At 50.5% G+C, this 21,086-nt stretch overlaps 1 protein-coding gene and 1 non-coding gene across 2 annotated transcripts; both read right to left on the bottom strand.

The window, feature by feature from the left end:
- Positions 1-423: 423 nt before the first annotated feature.
- On the bottom strand, positions 424-20,146 carry LOC144170838 (alkaline phosphatase-like). The gene is made up of 10 exons (XM_077700855.1): positions 19,185-20,146; positions 14,119-14,342; positions 7,532-7,712; positions 6,011-6,189; positions 4,231-4,432; positions 3,850-3,987; positions 3,124-3,315; positions 2,279-2,374; positions 1,598-1,742; positions 424-605 (listed from the first exon to the last, which is right to left on the bottom strand). Exons 1-10 carry the CDS (start codon positions 19,294-19,296, stop codon positions 455-457), a joined length of 1,620 nt encoding a protein of 539 aa, XP_077556981.1. The 5' UTR covers positions 19,297-20,146; the 3' UTR covers positions 424-454.
- Trnap-agg (transfer RNA proline (anticodon AGG)) lies at positions 12,608-12,679 on the bottom strand. The gene has a single exon. It is a non-coding gene; the product is annotated as a tRNA-Pro (tRNA).
- Positions 20,147-21,086: the final 940 nt, after the last annotated feature.

Here is a 21,086-nt window from a genome sequence, read left to right on the forward strand (position 1 = left end):
TACCTGCTTGGTATGCTGGGCAGCCGGCCATGACCGTCGGTGATGATTACCTTAGCTTCTCTCCGGAGAGTGCGAGGGCCGTCTCTTGAGCCTGCTGCTTGTTAGACGACTGAAGCGTCAGGCCTGCAATAAGGTCATTTACCTAGGTAACGACCACCGATTTTACCTTGTGCCTATAATTCCTCCGCATCTGTATAGAAATCGGCCGAGATACGCTAAAGTACTAACAGGCAAATAGGTAGGCTATTTATATTTTGTTTAATAGTGATTGGCAGAGCGGTGTTTATCACGTGGTCATCACATCCAATCCCCGACATATACCCTATGGATGTGTAACGTGTGTACCACGGCAAGTGCGCCACCAAAGGCCATACATCAACTCACGTGCACGGACTTCGCTGGAAGCTAAGACGAATCTTTCAGTTGACTTCGAAGACAATTTATTTATTAGTGCTTACATAAAAGCCTTGATAATCAGGTGAAGATAAAAGAGAACGGTGAGCATGATGGCGTATTTGACGGGATCCGGGAGCCAGGCAGTGATTGCCGCTAGTACGGAATGACGCTTCGATGTCCGACCGGACTCGTCGAGGCCAGCTGCATACCTGCAAACACCCAACAGTGTACGCAATGGAGCTAAATATGAGCGCTAACATTGTTCCAAACTGCAAACCAGCTGAAGTCATTGCCGACGTTTTAAAAAGAAGCGTGCATTTGTTGCAGCACACCTTGCGCGCAGGCCTGGCAAGGGCGCAACTGGCAACGACCCGCCCGTCTGGAGCGTCGGCCCCGTCTCACCCATGCGTAAGCATGGAAAGAGGCAACACTTTACAACTGCCACGCAACTCGCTACTTGGACCGCATTGCAAGGCGTTGATGATACGGGGAACTATAGCTAACAACAGTAACAAGGGCAGGCAGCAGCTAGGAGGAGGAATAACTTTTGCACAGCATGTCAGCGCTAAACGCGCTGGATGAGAGTGGATCCCTCTTCACAGGATTCTATATGCTGCCTTCGCCACCTGGCCCCTGGTAACCAGCCGTAGCTGATCCTCCAAGGCGGGGCTGGACAGCAAGATCTCCCATCGCTCGCTAGGGGTAAGGGTGGGGTTCTTAGTGAAGGAGTTGCTGATGAGGGGTGGGTGTTTTAAGCTGACGGCGCACTCTCCTATCATGTGGCGAAGAGTACCGAGCTGCTTGCATAACGGGCAGGTCTTGTCGTACTGATTTGGAAACATGCTATTCAGTAAGCGAGGGTGAGGGAAAGATCCTGACTGAATTTGTCGAAACAGTACTTGCTGCTCCCGCGTGAGTTCTGGGTGCGGGGCAGGAAGTTTCTGCCTATCCTCTCGATAGTGCCGCACTATCTCTCTGTAGGTCACCATAGGTTCACCTCTGGCCTCCTCCTCAACCGTTGCCCGGTACGTTAACGCGCGAGCTGTTCGAAACAGTGCAGTACTAATCAGCGCAAAAAAGGACAGGAACAATGAAGACAAGAAACAAGCGTTCCTGTGCTCAACTCTTGAAATCATGGAATACCGAGGCCAATGGGTCACGGTACTTATCACATGGTGTCCCCCTCCGTCTGTCTACGCACCTGACGGCTTCGTAGATGTACGACTGCTCGTGCACGCCGCTGAAGAGGTGCGCCCAGGGGCCGTAGGCGAAGACGGGCACATCCTCGCCGCTGTGTGTGCCCGCCTTCTCGTAGTACACGGACGGGAATTTGAAGCCTCGCTCAGCTGCGCAAAATTATGCCGCCGAGTGTGACGTGGCGCGCCTCACCGAAAAGGCCCGGAACATCTCTCGAATGCCACAGCGCACCTCAGCCAGCGGATGAACTTTGCAAGCTCAAACCACGGGGTTCTTTTTTTTCTCCGGCCGATACTACATACAGCCACGTCTTCTATTTGAAGAGCTCATTCAGCTGCTTTTTTTGTGTGTGTGTTCGCTGCCCCGTGTAGACCGGTGCCGCTTTTATGCAATCTAGCTCTTACGCTTGCCACACAGCACAGTACTGGCGGCTTCCTCTGCAGGCGCGCTGTGGTGCCACGCGCTCCTCTTGCGGTTTAGCTGCAATGACGGCGAGCGGCACATGAAAATATCAACACCACAATAACGACTGACAACGGCGGATTATTTCCGAATAGAACCTTCGGCCTAGGGCTCAGCAGCCGATTTCCTTAATCGCTCCACTGAATAACGAAGCTCGTTCACGTGCATGTGCATGTCGGCGTGAGAACTGCATGGGGCGACGTTTATGCATGGACATACACACCGGTGTCTTCCAGGGTCAAATTGGAGTAGTCTTTCTGGTGTCCTGGGCCCACGGCGTAATTGAGCACGGTCCTCGGAGCTAGTCTGTCGTCCAGTCCTGCGTAATCGACCCTGACGTCGTTGATATTATTTACTGCACGCATATACACTCGAGCAGCAAAAGTTTCATGCAAAACATTTTTTTTCTTTTTGTTATTATTTTTAAACCACGTGCATGCCGCAAGCGAAGAGGTCATAGGACCAACGTGCACATTCGGACTACATGGAGGCAGGGGAAAAAAGGGTGATGCAAACAAAGAGGAGGAGAGGCAACGCTGGACTGGCAAATGAAAATCTAACACATCCTGCGAAAAATGCGCCGCCAACTTATGCACAATGCTATTAGCGAAGCACACATTTTTTAAATATAAAAACGCTATCGTTGCACTTTATTTTGCCCCCTCATCTTTAGCTCAGCCTTCCTGGAAAGTGATCTTTCTATCGCTTAGGGCGATGGAAGGAACACAAATTTCCTTCCTGCTGTTGACCGATGTGGAACGCCTCGAGAAGGTCCCTCCCCGTTTTCATCTCGTCTTTGCCCAGAGTCTTGGCAGGGGGAAATGTAAATCCAGGGGCTGTAAGTGATATAGCCAAAAGTGCATTTCTACTTTTAAAGAAATTAATCGCAAATTTTGCGCCCTTTTAGCAGTTGGCGGGGGTGCGTGCACATGGTTCCGAGGCCTCACCCGGGCGCCACCCTTGTGCGGGCCTGTATGCGAAGAACAGCGCAAACCTATGGTTCCCTTCTCTGCGATAGACGGACGCGCGGGGAGGGCTAATTAAGGAAAGAGCGACGTGTGCGCGCACCAAAGATGTTGTCTCCGCGGCGGGGCTTGCCACCCATGACGAACGTGTGTCCGTGGTCGGCGGTGACCACGATGAGCGTTTCGTCCGGCCGCGTCATCTCGACGGCCTTGGCGACAGCCAGGTCGAGCGAGAGCACCTCGGTCAGCGATCGATGCGCCTGCGCCTCGTGATGGCCCTTGTCGATCTGGCCAGCTGCGGGAGGGCGTGGGAGGGTAAGGCGATAAGAAGACCGTCGCACGGAATGACAGACGTCGTGCTAGTAGCCAGACCAGGGGCCGGACACTTCGGCTAGTTTCAGTATCGCAAAATAAAGCGCCGCCATGGCGCTGGTAGCCAAGCGAAAATTCAGCAACTTTTGCATATGTGGCTTTGTCTTTTCAACTACAGAGCAATAAAGTAAATTGTGATTCCATTATGTGTAGAAATAAAATGTGTTCTTGGCTGTTTCCTTTTTTGGCAGCCAATTCATTTATTTAGCCGCTTCATTCATTGCGCCGACGGGCGGCGCTTTCGCTCTGAACCACTGAACATCGTGAATATTGCTTCAGTTCCTTAGATAACTCCTGATTGTCGCACGTGTGCGCAGCGATCTTGTTAGCACGGTTACCATAGCAGTTCCACGACAGAAACTTCATGAGGAGACCACGCGATTGACCGGGGAGAAACAGAGGAACGCCGCGGTTCCAGCAGCGCGAAATCAGAGCTGCTAGTGGATGCTGCACGCACCTTCGACGAGCAGCAGGAAGCCGTCGGGGTTCTTGCTCAAGACTTGGATGGCCTTCTCCGTCAGGCTGGCCAGCAGGCTGTGGCCGTGCCGGATGTCGTCCAGGTTCTCGAACGGGAGGTCCCCGTTGGCCAGCAGCGCTGCGATTTGCGCACATGTACGTAACGTACGGGCGCACTCCCCATCCACGCCGCAACTATTTCGCACCAAGCTTCGGCATTACCACTCCTCAATGCCTGCCCCATTCCTCCTCAGTGGTCCGCGCGGCAAGCACGTGCCGCCAAACGTTCCGCGCGCGGGCCGCATCAGCTAAAATTGTGCGCATTGTCATTCGCCGCCAAAGACAGTTGGCTGAAGCAGGCAGGTATGGCCCAATTACGCACCGAGGACCGTCTCCGTGGTCTCGAGGTCCAGTTGCTCGAGCTCCTTCCACGTTTCGCAGACGTGGGCGTTCATGCGGTCCGCCTGCTTAAGGTTGGACCACTCTTCGATGAGGTTCCGGCTGTCGGGCCGCTTCCCCTTCTTGCCCGTCTGCTCGGCCTCCTCGGGAACCAGGAAGTGCTCGCGGCCGCCGCCCGCGATGAACTGCGAGTCGCGCACGCCAGGTGACGGACGCCAGTTACGCGGCAAGCTGTCCTCGTGTATGAAGGAGTAGCTCGTTTCTGACGCATGTTTAGGTAGCGCTGGGAGAAACATGAGCAGCCGACGGGGACTGGAGAGATATACCACTGCAAAGTTGTCTTCGTGCACGTACAGGGACGTTACACACGCACGCAGTCGGATTTGGACGTTGAGTGCAGGGCATGAATAGCACGCGTTTTCTTCCATCGGGGAGTTTTAGCATAGCGGCTGGCGTCCGCTAACTCTACGGCGGCGGGTGGCGGGGCCCGATTGGGCAGGCACAGCCTCCCACATTTTTAATAATATAGCCGGAGCGACGACCGATCGGCATGTCAGCGCCTTATCACGGTGTTCCCGGGCAAAATAGGCGAGGTTATGCGCACGCGCATAGAACTATCTGTTGTGGGAGCGGCGCCTGCACCGCTGTTCTTCTCAGGACACCACACCCCCTGTTTTTTTTTTTTTTTTTTTGTCTTGCAAGACCGTTTCGCTACCGCCAGAGGTAGCTAAGCAGTGTGGGACACAAAGTCATTCCGATGCAGGCGCAGGGGGTGTACCACTCTCAAGGAAACAGCGTAGCAGACGACACTCATACAGCAGATCGCCCTATGCGCGTGCGCGTACTCTCGCCTATTTCGCTGCTGAGCCCCGTGATAAGGCGCTGTCATGCCGGTCGGTCGTCGCTCCCGCTATATTATTAAAAATTTGGGAGGCTGTACATGTTTGTTCCGCAGGAAAGGTCGCCTGCCTCGCGGAGGGACGATGCGCGTTCGGTTCCACTGAGGGACGACCTCCTCGCCCTCCCCACGCGCACATGCGCAGTCGGGTCCCGGTAACCCACCGCCGTAGCGTGAGCCTCCGGTAGCCCCTATGCTAAAACTCTCTATTATTGGGTGCGTGCGTGCGTGTGTGTGTGGGAGGGGGTTAATCAGGAGCTCGTTGAGTGGACACAGAAAGGAAAGCCGGCAGGTATGATCGCCAAGGAAGGTGTAGAGGACGCAATTCGACATTTTTTGGCGCCGGAAGAGGACGTCCCAATTGTGACCCTCTTCCTTCCGTGGGCCCTGGTCGAGTTGACAACGTGAAACGCCTGTCGTCAGCAGAGAGTTATGGCAGAGCGGAGAACCAGTCCCAATACGGTACCCGGTAGGCGAGCGGCGCCACTGCGCGTGCGCCGAGGCGAAAAAACTGGTTGTGCGCATGCGCAGGCGCACCGGACGCCGTACCGGGATCGTTTCTCCGCTCTGCTGTAACTCTCCATTGACACCCAAGTTCCATTCCCACCGCTGACTGCGTCGTGCTTTCATTTCTCAGTCGACCTATTTTATTTTCGGTCATTTCGACAGACGCAGCGTAAACTGATTTTCTGCTCCAAAATCTCTCCCAACAAAAGCAATCGCTTCTTCAGAAGGTGTCCACTAATTGGGCTTATATATATGCTTAGCTATATTCCCCACACCGCAAGGTTTCGCCTTGATCCCGAACACCGCGAAAATCGCCTGAAGTTGCTGCCCATACGTTCCCCTCCACTGGCTTGCTCACCCGCAGGTGCATGCCGGGCGGCCGGTGGACGAGCTGGTGGGCGATGTCGAAGCAGCTGTCGGCGCTGCTGCCGGCCGCCTGCACGGTGCTCTCCCACTCGCGGTGCGCCGAGTGCGCGTAGCCCGCCGCCGTGGTCGCGTCCGTCACGCCGGCCGTGGTCACGAAGCCCGTGCTCTTGTCTGCGCAAAGGAGCCACCGCGCAGCCGGGTGTCTCAGTGTCTGTCCCGTTCGCAGGGCATCGGACGGCCCAGAGCCCTACTATTGGGCCTCCTGCCTGCCGACACCGGGGTCAATCGAGGTCAGCCTTTCAATGAGGCTGTCGCATTAATTAACAACGGCAAGCGAGCGCTGACTAACCACGGCTTTATTTCTGAAATATAATTTAGCAGCGTATGGGCACGAGCTAGTTGGTACTCCGTTTATAACACCGTTAAGCGCAGCAAAGAAGACAGAGGACGCAGAAGACAAGGGCGGGCGCTACTTACGACTGAATGTTAATAACAACAAAGGGGCATATAAATAAAAAAGAAGATAACGTCATCATGCCACTGCGCAGCCCACCAAGCACCCCGTTCTACGCGCATATGTCAAGAACGTCCATCCAAGAAGGCCAGCTCCTTCAAAACAGCGTGCCTTCGTATGTAGGCCTTGTTTCCAAAATTAAATCTCAGTTAAGGGTCAACGCGCGTTTGTCGTTGTTTATAGTCTATGGAGATATGTCCTTGTCGCGTCCACTTCGCCCGGTTAAGTCAAGTATGCTAGCGCAAAACGGTTATACCTAGAAACCGGTCGCACAAAAACCGGCGGCAGCTGGTCCGATTATGTAACAGCGTTGCTATGATGTTCCTTCGGCATTGCTACGACATTCGCGACATTGCTGCGACTCGGCGGCTACGACTCTACCCGCGCTCAAGTATACACTTCCGGGCCGTTTACTGGGCAGTGATGACGAAGAGCCTCTTCAGCGGTCCCAGTGTGCGATGCCATTGCATCGACGCCCCTACTCCTCCTCTCCAACGCACGCGGTTATTTGGGCAGGAGCAACTACTTGCGCCTCTGTATTCCTCGCCATAGCAGCCCTGCCTGTCGCTGTCGTTGCGCAGCTGCGCGCTCTCCTCGTTCCCATGGCAACCGCACTCGACAACAGGGGCACGAGACACGATCCTGAGAGACGCGCCATTAACAGCTAGCCGCTTTACAAGCTTTTGTTTTTCGTACATTTGTTTTGCGACTCTCAAGAGACCACGCTCACGCAGAGATAAGCTGCAAATGAACGAGGGCTCTACTAATCGGTGGGGAATTCGAATTCACGCTTAGCAACGCACTGATGCCCGCATGCTTGCGTCGGGTTCACTCCAAACCAAGAATTGTCACCTGTGCTACGCGGCCGTTTCGGGGGCCTTGAGAATTTCTTCCAACAAACTGTCTGCGGAGCGGCGCAGGTGAGCAGTCGAGTAGTGCAGTAGTGAATTGAAGCTTGTGTCTAGTCCAATGCACGCGCATCTCTGGCGAGCCACCCACCGGCCTCCTGGGCGAGGTCGTAGAGGCACTTGAGGTGGTAGCGAGCGTTCGAAGACTGACTGCAGTTCCCCATTTCGACGTTCGCCGACACGCCCAGCGTGTAGTAGTTGGTCTTGACGCCGCACTGAATGGCGGTGCCCGAGCACGCAGAGTCCGGCACCATGCGGTCCACGCAGTACACCTGCGCTACGCGGGGGAGTCCGCCACCCACCAGCCCGTTTACGGCGCCGAAGGAGGAGGCGCGCCCCGTGCAGCACTGTGAGCGGTAAACATCCAATCTCGCGTTCAGGTTACTTCGGTTGGAAAACATGGGCGCGACCCCATCCGCACTCCGAGAGCATTTTTTCGACTTTAAACGTATTTTATCGTAAAATGTGGCGTACGGCCCCGCCGAGAATTAAGTCCATACGTACATGAGGTCAGATTCTTCTTCGTACGGAGTGATTAGGGAAAGCCTGTACATGAATTATAGGACAGTACATGCGACTACGAATACAGGGTAGGTCACCTCCGCAGCGCCCTAGCAATTAAGTGACTGGCAAGCCTACAGCGCCCTCCCCTGCGGACCACAGTCCTCGCTATACATGTTCCGCCTCAGATCTCGACTCACCTGTGCACGTGTCCCTCCACATCACTCCGAAATTGTGGTTAAGGAGAAAAAGCATCAACCACGGCCGATATGTTACGGTGGCGCACAATTTCCTGTCGTGCTCGCCACTACCAGTCATCAAGCGGTCTGTGGGAGGATTGTATACTAGACTATTGTCATGATATCCTAGCAGGCGAACGCAAACCTTAAGCTCAGTTTTTTTATATAACCGAGGTCATGTAATAACAATATGCAGCCAGGCAAATTTCAGGCTAGGCAAATTTATCCGTACGGAAGGCATCATCAAGGCGCGGAGCGATAAGCGGCGCCAAAAATACGCTCATAATGGGCAGTTTCGGTCAATCCCCGTACCTATTATTTTATGCTATAGTAGTTATCGGCGGCGGCGGCAACACTAATGGTTCCAAAACGGCCGCCGCTGCTGCTAAAGAGAAAATAAATTGCGCTCGCGTGGGAATTTGAGCCCGGATCGCCATTGCAGCAGCCAGGCGCACCAACCACAGTGCAAACCCGGCACCCTTCCAGAAGAGAACAAACATTACCCTGGTGCGTACGACATGGCAGGTGCACGTGGCGGCACGTGCGTAGAACGAATTCACGCGGAAAACGGGAAAGAGAGAGAGAGAGATAAACTCTACTGAGCCAAGCTCTGTTACGGAAAAGTCTCGCCAGCAAGCTACATAGCCTGAGTGCAAGAGGCCTCAGCCTCCACCTGCAGTAGCTCCCTGCTCACGTGGGCATCGAGAGGAATGAGGAGGCTGATCGCCTGGCAAAAGAAGCGCAACACCCATCCACTTATCTGAGCAAGGCAATCAGGCCCCTGGACGTGGCGCGGTATCTCAGCCGAGGGGCCTCCATGTCATGCACCTTGACCCCCGAGTTGCCTCCGGCAAGCCACCTATCCCGCTTCCTTCGATGCGACTGACCTCGCTCTCCTACTTCGTCTGCGAATCGCCTGTCACGGCTGCGCAGAAAGAAGTTCACCCACCTGCCCACCATCTCCGCAACATTCGCAGGCTCGAACCGCGCTAACTGCGTCTCTTGGGAATCTCGGACAGCCTTCAAACCATGACCAACAGTATAGTTGGTCGTGCTTCAAACACCCCTTCGATCCTGTTGTTCCCGGACTGTTACCTTTCAAGCTTCTGCTGGAAATAAAGTTTGTTCTCTCTTCGAAGCGCGAAAGCGCGTTCCGTGCCCTGGTAAACTTCTTGAGAGATGCAGCACTCTCGGACCGGCTATGATGCTGCCAGTGCTGTCCGTGGGGATATCATCTCTCTTCTTCTCCCTTTATATCCTCTTTTCTGTCCGAACTTCTCCTAGATTCAGTCTGATAGAGGTGCCCTCATCGCAAGAGGCATTTATCGCCTCGATAATTTTCCCCTTCCTCTTTCAATAAAGAAAAACGTGGTGGCCGCAGGCTGTCGCTTGGCGGCGACAATGACAGCCCGATTCGTCAAAGGAGCTTCAACCTCCTGATCTGAACTGCCCAGCGCCCCGCCCCCTTCCACTGCTCGTCGCAGGCTATAGAGGGAAAGGGATCATTGGGACAAGCCCTTATGCTGTGGGATAAGGTCGCGGGAATGCCACAAGATGGGCAGTTTGGGGAGGGAAATAGTGACGGGTGAATCCGAGTAGGGGCGGGCGAGGCGGAAATGGGTTGCTAAATCGGCTACCGCTGCGGACCTCGCCCCGTGCGAGCGGGCGAGCTTGGGGCCAGCTCGGAAGGTGAGCTCTCGAGCAGCAGAATGGGCCGCCTCATTACCCCCGGCCCGGTGTGAGCAGGGGTCCAGATCAGTTCTAAGCTGGCCTATGAACTGTGGCAATAGACAAAGAGACTCGGTCGAGGGAACTGCCCTTCAAGCCCTTGTGGCTTTGGCAGACCCGCATATGTATCCTGTTTTATGGAATCAATAAAAGCTATTATTATTAGGCGAAAGCAAAGCAAGATACACAAACGCGATGTACAAATAAAAGAGTCTTCGATAATCGCAAGGTTTCGCCTTCAAAGCGCGAAAGAAGACCTAAATTTCTGAGGGATTTTTTTTTTTAACGCCGACGGGAAAGATTTAAGGTACCCACATTCCATATTATATCTGTTTGCAGCCTATTTCACTTGCGAATAATCGTAAAATCGAAATTTTTAAATGCATCAGTTTTGCAAGAGAAGGCTTTGAGCTTTTTTAGAGTGTTGTGTACGTGCAGAGCGTGGAATTATATTTGTTCCAAGTACGTTTTCTTATTTATGTCTAGTTTTTCATGAAAAATTAGGCACTACATGAAACACTCAACTGTAGACAAGTACAGTGCGGGGTATTCGCTTCTCATAATATCGCATGGACTGTAAGGTATCTAACTTTACGTTCCGTTTTTTAGTGAACACTCGGTGATATGCGCCAACTATAGCTTTTTTAGACAAATCGGTCGGTCTTTCTTTGCACAGCATCTAATTTAGTGATATTGACCTGCGTGTGAGGATCCCGTAACACAAAGGCGTACTCTATCACCGGTCAAATGTAGGTGTTGTAGGCTACTAATTTTATTTCTTTCGTAAAGATTTTCAATGTTCTTCTCAGATACCGGAGATCGTCGTGTCTCAAATCTGAACAAATTATTACTCTTAAATATTTATAGCTGTTTACGAATTATAACGAATTATTATCGGTTGTAATGTGAAAATTTTGTAGTTTCCCGCTTCCACGTCATGCTCGCAGCTACTGTCTTAAGACATTCGCCTTCTTCTGCCAGGTTGCGCACCATTACTGAAGTTTCGCGAACGCCGAATTTAAAAGAGCTTCGTCGGCGGAATTTTGTACTTCCAAACAAGGTACGTAGCCATGGGCGAACAATCTCATATTCAGCGAGATTTACTCGTATAATCATTAATGTTAGGAAAAAAAGGGTGGACTAATTACGGACCCTTGCGGTATGCCGGACTGAACTGGACGCGGTTTGGAAAAGTGGCCATCAATTACGACGCTTTGGCACATGGAAGAAAGATAGGCCTCGGTCCAACCAGCTCTTTAAGTCGGTCTCTAACGACTTAACATTCAGTCTTACCTCAGTCATCCTGTAGGCTAAGGGGCAATATCTGCGAGTGGCTGCGCCACAATCATGGCCCGTCTGAGCACACTAAGTTGCTTCATCAACGACTATAGTTAGCAGAATGTTCCCCAGGCTTATGGATTGCGGCCACTGTTAAGGATAACGTAAATTTGACAATAAAAAAACTGGCACCGACCAAGAATGTTTAAAATCCAAAAAAGACGTTTCGGCTCCCGTACGGGTGCCTTGTGACCCGTACGGGAGCCGAAACGTTTTTTTTTTTTTGGATTTTAAACATTCTTGGCCGGTGCCAGTTTTTTTATTGTCATGTGTTTTCCTTACCAGACGGGTTTCCGTCCAACCCTCAATTTCATAACGTAAATTTCGTTGCACATAAGCGTGCAGAAGCTTAAAGTAAGTTGATGGAGCTTCACGAAAATACAGCGATGAAGGCAAAGTTTACCACTGTCATTTTGGTTGAAACTCTCGAAGTGTTATCGTTCTCCAAGGGAAAGGTGTAAGCTTCTGTTACAGTCTTCTACAACGCACGCGTGTGAGCATGCTTTTTCCAGGCTTGCATAACATAACTGAATCGCAAGTGTCAAACAAGGTTGAACGTGGCCGCACATATCCGTTTAAAAAAAGTAGCGTGGAATTTTCTAAAATAATGACATGTTCCACTCTCCAGTTTGTATCCCCCCTCCTAGCTAAAAGTGATTCCCCTTCGCTTCCGCCAGTTTACAAGGGGTCTCCAATGCCCGAGGACCACTGTCTCAGATAATCCCTTCCTAAAGCCGTGTTGGCAAGTATTAATAATGCTATTTTCTTCTAAGAACTTTGGTAACGGCTTAAAGATTATGTGCTTGAGAATTTTTGCGCTAGAGCATGATAACAAAATTGGTCTGTAAGGCCGGGTTCAGACTGTTTGCCGAAACTGTCGTAATAACTTTAAAGGATGACGTTATTTCACGTCTCAGCCAACTTAACTGCGTGACACGCCGTTTGCTTACGTCCATAGATCACGATATGGCTTTTGCGTCGGTAGTCTGAACGTAGCCTAAGACGAAATTAGGTCTACTGAATTATTTTATTTACTTGCATGCCGTAGTCTGTTAATAGGCATGGGATCAATCTTATGAGGTCATCAGAATTATTTAAATATTATTCTTGACGCTTCCTTAAAACAGCAAAACATTATTCTTGTGCATCTGTAAAATAGCAGCAATATTAATAGTTTCCATTACATTACAAGTTCATCCCGCAACAGACGGGTGAGAGAGTAACGAGTCTAATCCATACGAATGCGGCTTTTCATTGCACGGGGGTACTCCACGGTGGAGAACATATCCAATTTGTCCACCCATTTTATATTTTCAATAGTTAAACAAAGGCACCTAACAGAAGAAAAAAAAAAAAACTCCGGGCTCGTCCGGGATTTGAACCCGGGACCTCTCGCACCCTAAGCGAGAATCATACCCCTAGACCAACGAGCCGGCCCGGACGCGACATTTAAAAGGCGGACTAGTCGCCCCACTCCGGGCAGGCCAGCTGCTACCTGCAAGACAAGGTCGTGCGAAACGAGGGCACGCGGACGCTGGCCTCGGTACGCACCTGCCAGCATTGATCCGCCGCGCGTGCGTTTATGCAAACTGCGTGAAGTTACGAGGGCGAGAGAAGATGCAGCCCGTGGTGCGAATCGCAAGCGTGCAAAGCAGGGCCTCCCACAAGACGCGCGATCAGGTCAGGACATGATGAGAATCTCGCAATCCCCAAGTGACGTCAACTTGCTCACCGTCCTGACCCGCGTTCGAGTATACTGTGGCGCGTGTTTGACGGGTCGTCCTCTTCAACCTTCCTTCCGTCCCAGGTGCGCACCGGCCAGCCCGAACCAATGCGCGGAAGGAGTTGTCTCGTTGGGTCAGCGCGAGATACCCCTCGGGATTCCCCTCTGCCCTCCCGAGAGCTGTGTCGTATGCGCACCCTAGGTGTCCGTCTTGTGTGTCGTCTTTCTGCACTTCGCCAATGTCCCTACAACTTCCCCGTTGCTGCGTAACCCTTCCTGTTTCTTTCTTTCTTCAATACCGGTATTTATTTATTTATTTATTTATTTATTTATTTATTTATTTATTTATTTATTTATTTATTTATTTATTTATTTATTTATTTATTTATTTATTTATTTATTTATTTATTTATTTATTTATTTATTTATTTATTTATTTATTTATTTATTTATTTATTTATTTATTTATTTATTTATTTATTTATTTATTTATTTATTTATTTATTTATTTATTTATTTATTTATTTATTTATTTATTGCCTTGTAACACGTACTCCGCCCACTCAGTGGTGGGCTAGCATGCGCACTTGCGTAAGGGTAACAACCGCCTTTCTGTCTAGCTGTGCACATTACTGGGTGGGCACACTCTTCGTGCAAATAAACCACATGCACGAAGCACGTGCATACCCGGCGTCTGGCGCCTACTCGTCCCATGCTTTGCGTTATCTCAGCAGTGGTTTCTAGACATTACCCACTACTAGCCTGCAGATATGACATTTTCAGATACTTTTATCGACGTTAGTATAAGCTCAGAGTTCCTCAATTGCAGGTAAGGCAGAAGTAAGGGGAAACCTCACTTATTGACATGGTTGACAAATGACTTGTTTTGGTCATAGGCCTGTCAGTTGTTATTTTGTTATGTAGTTGTTATGTGGATAGCTCTTTATTAATATATTTAGGTAAGGTGTAACTTCGTTACGTGATGGGAATGTCGACAATAATGATGGTAATGATAAAAATAAGGGTACAGCAATTCTACTCACTGCTTGAGGTGCGAAGATATAAACAATTTAGATTCGAATTTTCGCGGTCCTGCAGTGTATAATTTGATGCATTTTGTTACTTCGTGAATGTAGTAGTTATTCTCACCTTGGAGAGCGAGGTGTGGGGGAACTTGTCAAACGAGAAGGACGTGCTCTCGCCGGCCGTGCCAGCCAGCTGTCCCTTGAAGATGCGCGCGGCACTTATGGTCGATGCGCCCATGCCGTCGCCGATGAAGATGATCACGTTTTGCGCCCGGCCCTCGCGCCTCTCCGCATTCAGCCGCTGCCGAAGGGCCTCGCGGTTCGACCGGTACCAGAACTCGGGCTCCTCTGTCACGAGAAAAAAAAAACGCATTTGTCTCGGCTCAGAAAACCTGCCCCCTCGAGAGTATCAGACTTGGTAATCAGGGGCGGAATGCTAAGTTGTGTTCGTTCCGAAAATGCCCGTTTCGCGTCCGTTTCAGTCGTGACGCAGTTGCACTTGCGAGGACTCTGGCCAAGGGTATGCACAGAAACCGATGCCGGGTCGTCTGCTTTAGTCCAATCAGGGCTCGCTCAAACGGACACTTCGAAAGGACATGAAATGAGGAAAGCTGAGACTGCCGGCCCAGGTCGCGGGGAAATACCCCCATGCAGCTCCACGTGGCCTAGCTGACTCAAAGAGCGGGGAGCTTGGGTTTCCTTCAGTGCAGGCTGAGGAAGCAGGCGACTGACGCTGGTGGTTCCTTACGGTTATCCAACATTGTACCCGATTCCGGGCTGGGGACTCTACAAAGTGCTCTAGGAGACCGTCATCGGTCAGTTTGCGCGCGTTGTGGGCGCTATAGTTATTCCTTGTTTCAGGCCTGTTAGACTTCCATTGTGTTGCGACAGGAGTTGTCAGAGTAGAAGCTTCAGCTATAGCGAGGGTGACCCGGACCTCGCAGCGCCCAGGGTGCGACTAAAACCGTTTTATGTGTTGTTGTAATGTGGACCGACAAAGGGACGAGCAAGTGACGCCCATGCGATTGGTCTTCTGTCCCATACCATAGAATCCCATCGACACATCGTAAAGCTTTACCACAGCCATAATTTGAACACGAAAGTGTTTTATTCCGAGGTACAACGAGACCCCGCCGACGTCATGTCCGTCACGGAAATGACATCACCAGAAAAGTTCCACTGACGCGGCGGCGCTAGGTTTCGAGCCCACGATCACTCCGGCCGCAACGGGAGGCAGACGTTCTGCGACTGGGCTATGGCTCACGCTTGTTTAGCTTTACGAACGCGCCTTATACCCTTTCCTATAAGATTCTATTCAGATGGTACTGTCGTCTAGGAGAGGTGAAGCGAAGTAGTGGGTTGTGATGCTAATGAGCGCCGATAGTTGGCGCTACTTCTGCAGGCCGCGAACTGTCTCTCGCGCTCCACAAGCTGAGCTTTCGCAACTCAACCGTCTGCCGCACACGCCACGAAGCACGACCGAAGCTGCCGCACCTTTGCCCAAGCGACCCGCCTGCTGGACTTCGGTCTCCAAGCACACCCACAAGGTAGCTGCCGACCCGCAAATCAGGCTCTTTTCACTGCAGCGGACCGTGAATTCACCAAACGATTCGCTGACAACCAGCTTGGTTTCGTTCGCATGGTTTGCGAGCGCCTGTGGTTTCAGTCGGATTTACACAATGATCCGGCGCGTGTAATACCGTGTCTAATGTTGATGCGTCCAGCGGTGCCATATTCATGAAATATAAATAGGAATGTGCAAGTTCACATCGATGCACAATAAACATTCAACGGTTCCTGTGAAGGCACATTTCACTTTCGTGTTGTACCGATTCCTATGAGAGATCAAACACATTTTTTTGAAGTGCCGCTTCATCGTGGACCTACTTATCGTCGGATATGAGAGCCTGCAGCTCAACTGAGATTTGAGCTTAGTGGCCTTACAAGAAACAATTACGTTGGGGTGTTGGGATGAACCACGGGGTTCATCTTACTACGGTGGACAGTAGCGTCACGGCTAACCATCGCGACACAACTGACTCATGCGTCAAAGCATCCGACCCGACGAAAGGCAGGCTATGACGGGAGGGGAGAGGTTTTTAACACGAAAGTGTTTTATTCACGGATGCACGAAGATTTCGCTGGCGTCATATCCGTAACGGAAGTGACGCCTGTTCAACGAAGAAAGCGGCCTGTAAAGGGTGCACCCGTGCACATAGGGTGTTCTTGCGGGGAAACAAACTTTAGCATTTATGAGTACGTCTGGTTATACTAAGGGTTTTTCGTTTTCGGGTTTTATATTTTAACACGAAAGTGTTTTATGCCGCGATACCCAAGATTTAACTGAATTCATATTCGTCACGGAAATGACATCAGTACACCTTTGCAGAAGCGACCCGCCAACAGGACGTCGCTCGCCAAGCACAACCACAAGACAGCCACCGACCCACAAATCATGCTCAGCCGCAGATTTCGCTGCACATTTCACTTTTGTGTTTTACTGATTCCTATGACAGGGGAATCAACCACAGTTCTTTTGCACTTGATCTCACTACCACTGCTCTCTGCGCATGCGCCCCGTTGTTACAGCAACGGAGGCGCGTGGTCTGTTTCCAGGACGCCGCGGCGCCACATTCAAACGGGAGGGCGCGGTGGCGTCGCACGCCGCACGTCGAAACGTGCCGTCGGCAGCGAGCATTGTCGCCGCATATAAGATCGCTATAAATTAATGTGAGCGTAAAGCGGGAGGCATTGGGCACATTATCTCAGCCTAGCGACAAACAGCTGATCTGACAATTTCTGTCAAATTTCAATATGCGCTTGCTGTGTGGCTGGGCTAATCGCCGTTTCCATGAGCTATTTAGAGTTGGGTATCAATTTAAAAAATAATAATACGATTTATCTACAGTCATTAATCAATTAATTGATAGGTTAATTGGTTGGTGCGAAAAACTACATTTCGAGTTCGAAGTCTTTTTAACACGAAAGTGTTTTATTGCGGGATTCACTAAGATTTCACTGACGTCATATCCGTCACGGAAGTGACGCCAGTACAACGAAGCAATCGGCCTGTAAAGGGTGCACCCCTGCACACAGGGTCTTTCTCCGGGGAAACAATCTTTAGTACTAGAGAGTACGTTATGTTTAGGGTTGTTCGTTTTCGGGTTTTATACTTTAACACGAAATTGTATTATGCCGGGATACACCAAGATTTCACTGACGTCATATCCATCACGGAAATGACGCCAGTACACCTTTGCCGAAGCGACCCGCCAACAGGACGTCGCTTGCCAAGCACACCCACAAGACAGTCGCCGACCCGCAAATCATGCTCACCTGCAGATTTCGCTCCACATTTCACTGTCGTGTTTTACCGACTCCTGTGACAGAGGAATCAACCACAGTTTTTTTTTTTTTTTTTTTTCATATGGGGTCGTCCATACGGATGAGTCAAAGTCATATACATTCTTGAATTTCAGGGCAATACTTCGTCGATGTGTGTGGTGTTACTGATGGCCCGCTAAACAGAACCCCGCGTAGTAGATGTGGCTGGCATATGGTGGCTGGAACGCGTGCTTAGTGTCGCTATTTTACAAAGAAGCGAACCGGGAGCCTCTCGTCGTTGCCACTTCAAACGTGCGGTTTTAATTCTGGCATTTTTCTAGCGGGCTATAATAATGCAAGGCGATAGCGTGAGATAATCTAACGTAAAGTTTTGGGGAGCCTAATTTCTGGTTTAAAGCGCTCACGTGAGTTGAACTGATTAACTGGTAATAAATTTTATCGCGATTAATGCATTAATTCATCAGTCGGTAAGGTAATCTATCGATCGTCCACCTCTAGCTTTCATCACAATGGTCGCTTGGTATACCATCGATGCCCTCGGCTGTGCACCCTATCCTGGTAGCGTGCGCTTCAGAAACCGACTCCATGATGCAAGCACGACATTGTCATTTGAAATGGATGTATGTTTTGTTTTGCTTGTCCTGTTTTTATTTTATGAGGATGTTCTGTTACACGTGTGTTGCATAAGGAAAAGGGGGTTCTGGTAAGTTGCTCGACAAGCAGGTTTTTAGGTGTGGTCAGTGTCATGCAGTTCCTAAAGGAAACAATCCATATGGCCGTGGCTGGCTGTTCTGGTTTAGTAATTAGTGAATCAACAGAAGCAGCTTCCTGTTGTGATGTACCTGCACCCACTGCGTACCCCACATATGTATATGCAACAACACTGGTCGTATTCGCCACATGTAATGAATAAGTACCGTACTCTGCTCTTCGAAGTTCTATCTGTCAAATTTTGGTGCTACGCTCCTGTGTCTGAGAAACTGGCGCTACACTAGGGAGGCCGTTCTGTAAGGTTGAACAAGCGGCCTTTTAATGTAAAAGGCAATGTTGTGGTGTCACTGAAGGAGGCCCACATGTCCTTGGAAACATAGCGTATTGTCGTTTTGGTGAGAGAGTCAGTAGAAGCAGCTGTATATTGTAATAGCTTAAATAATAGTTTATTGCTTCCATCTTTTTTAATATTGTGTATGTTATCTTAGGTTTAATTTGTGGTGTGGGCCTGGATTCACATGAAACTGTCCCAGTGTAGTGAGGTATTTTTAGGATTTCTTGTTTGCGGTGAGCACCGTTATTAAGTCATGTGGATATAGTAAACATTGACGTGCTTCTGCAGAGGTCATATACGTTTGGGGTACGTACCAGTATTGTATTCATGTAAATGTGCAAACCTTTTTTTTTTCAACAAGTTGGCCTGCTAGACGCCTCACTTTCTTGTTTTTTTTTAGATTTCCCTGATGAGTACAAGGTGCTAAACTGGCTTAGGATAGAGCCACTAGATCAGGTTAAGCGTAGCTTATTTAGTGACTCTAGGTACGACTGACAAGACTTGGCTTCCCTACGACTGGAAGTACCTGTGTTGCTGCGGAGAGGCTCTACGCGGCTGACGTCCCTGGGACAAAATGTGAGCAATTCGGACCCCTTGCGCTGCATCGTCCAGCTGGTAAGTCACCGCGTACGCTTTGTTACGACGGCGCAGAAGAGTGGGGCGCCAGGTGAGCGACTCGAGGCACGCTCGTCACGACAGCACGTGGTGCACTGTCCCCGAAATGCCATCGCGTTCAAACGGCCCCTGCCTGCTGAGCATCCGAGCACCACAGGGGCCACCTGTAGCGTGTGCTTACTCACTCTCCTCCTCGGCCGTTGGGTTGGGGAACCGGTGGGTGGCGGCCGCCCGTGCCGGCCCGACGGAGAGGAGCAAGGCCGCGGCGACCAGAAGCCGCGCGACCGTGGCGGCCATGGCCCCTGTCCCTCTTCGCCGCCTGATGACGATGATGGCGCTGCGGCGGGGATCGCCCAATGAACGCAATTCCCAACCGCTAGCTCTTCTCGAACGTGTCTCGCGCGAGGCGAGCGTTTTACATCATCTCGCATACTGCTTCCCAGGCTCCAGTGACATTGTGGGCACGGCCGCTCGATGGAAACCTTGTTTCCATCGAGCGGCCGTGTCATGGGAATCGAAAAAGCACGTGAAGCTGCCCGCACGTGCCTACGGAACCGTTTATGGTCCATGACAGAGTACCAGCAGTTCTTTACGTGGCATAGACCCCTAAATTAGAATGAGCACTACTACCCCGCCGACTGGAAACGTTGTACCGCTTGGCCTCAACGCGGTATTTACAGGCCAGACATCAAGGCCATATTGCGACAGTTTCGGCTCTCCTGAAACCACCGAACATTACTAGAGTGCTCTGCTTATGCCGAGTAAGGTGCCGTTTGCAGCATAAAATTGAATGCCTCCTCTTTGGACCCCTAACACTGAGACTGGTACTTGGACCATGGCCCTCTCCCTCTGCTCAGTGCGAAGTCTTATTCACGTTATTTGAGTTCCTCGACAACATTGGTGTATCTACAACACTGTAGCCTTCCATTCATTGCGAGGAACTTTTAACTCAATCCCCGGAAACGGGACTGTATTTCATTTTTAGTTTAATCTTTTTTCTACTCTTCTCCTAAACTATACCTACTGCCTCTTCTCCCTCTCCTCTTCTTTGCAGAGTAGCATGTCGGCGAACTCATGTCGGCGAACCTCTCTGCATTTTCCTATTTATTAAAGGGTCTCTCTCTCACTCTCTCTCTCTCTCTCTCTCTCTCTCTCTCTCTCTCTCTCTCTCTCTCTCTCTCTCTCTCTCTCTCTCTCTCTCTCTATCTATCTATCTCTCTCTTATTACGCTTACATGACCTCAAAAAAATTCACCAAGCCAAATTCTAACTTCGGTGAACTTAGTGAAGCCAAGCGAGGTGAATTGTGGACTGCTGAACCTCTCTGAGTCTTGTGTGGTGTGTATGCGATTATTTTGTGCTAAGATCCTTTTTAGTGCGAGAGAATTGTGCGAAACTCCGCCGTCATCACAAAGCCAAATTTCTGTTGACAGCGTGAGAAATAAGACAATAAGAGAAGGTGCACGGGCATGCGCAACGCGCCAGGCAAAAACGCTGAGACTTACAGCGGCGACGGCTGCGGCAGCTGTTGAGTACGAGACCATCGCAACGCAGCGAAGCGTGTGACTTGACTTGCTGCGGCTAAACAACGTTCATCCACCACTCAGCGGCACTGCACTAAGCGTCAAAATTCTGAGGACGCCTAAGCACTCATAATATCATATCGAATGCAAAATCACCAGCGTCATATACATTGCTGACACGGCATCTCATTGTTGCTATCATCATTTTCTCTGTGCGGCTTCTCTCCGCTATGACTGTCATAGGAGCCTCGGCCAATCACTCATGTTAGGCCCATACCTATAGGCTTAACATTATGTGGCCGTAACGCCTCACATCCTTGTAAGGCCTTACAACATTTCAAGAAATCATGAAATCATTAAACCGTATATTGTTGGGCGAGCGACGAAGTACGAAATCACTGCATTCCGAGCTGCGGGAGCCGGCTGATGATGTCAGAACTCAAAGCACAACGTTAGGTTTAAAGGCTGGCAAATGGTCACGTTCGCACTGGTAGCGTGCCCGCCATGTGTTGGTGCAGACCCGTACGATCGCAGGTTTCAGTTGGTGCCGAATGGGGGCGCAGAA

Source organism: Haemaphysalis longicornis, unplaced genomic scaffold, assembly GCF_048455015.1.
Source record: "Haemaphysalis longicornis isolate Haplotype H1 unplaced genomic scaffold, Haemaphysalis longicornis Haplotype H1 scaffold_2, whole genome shotgun sequence".
Classification (NCBI taxonomy): Eukaryota; Metazoa; Arthropoda; class Arachnida; order Ixodida; family Ixodidae; genus Haemaphysalis; species Haemaphysalis longicornis.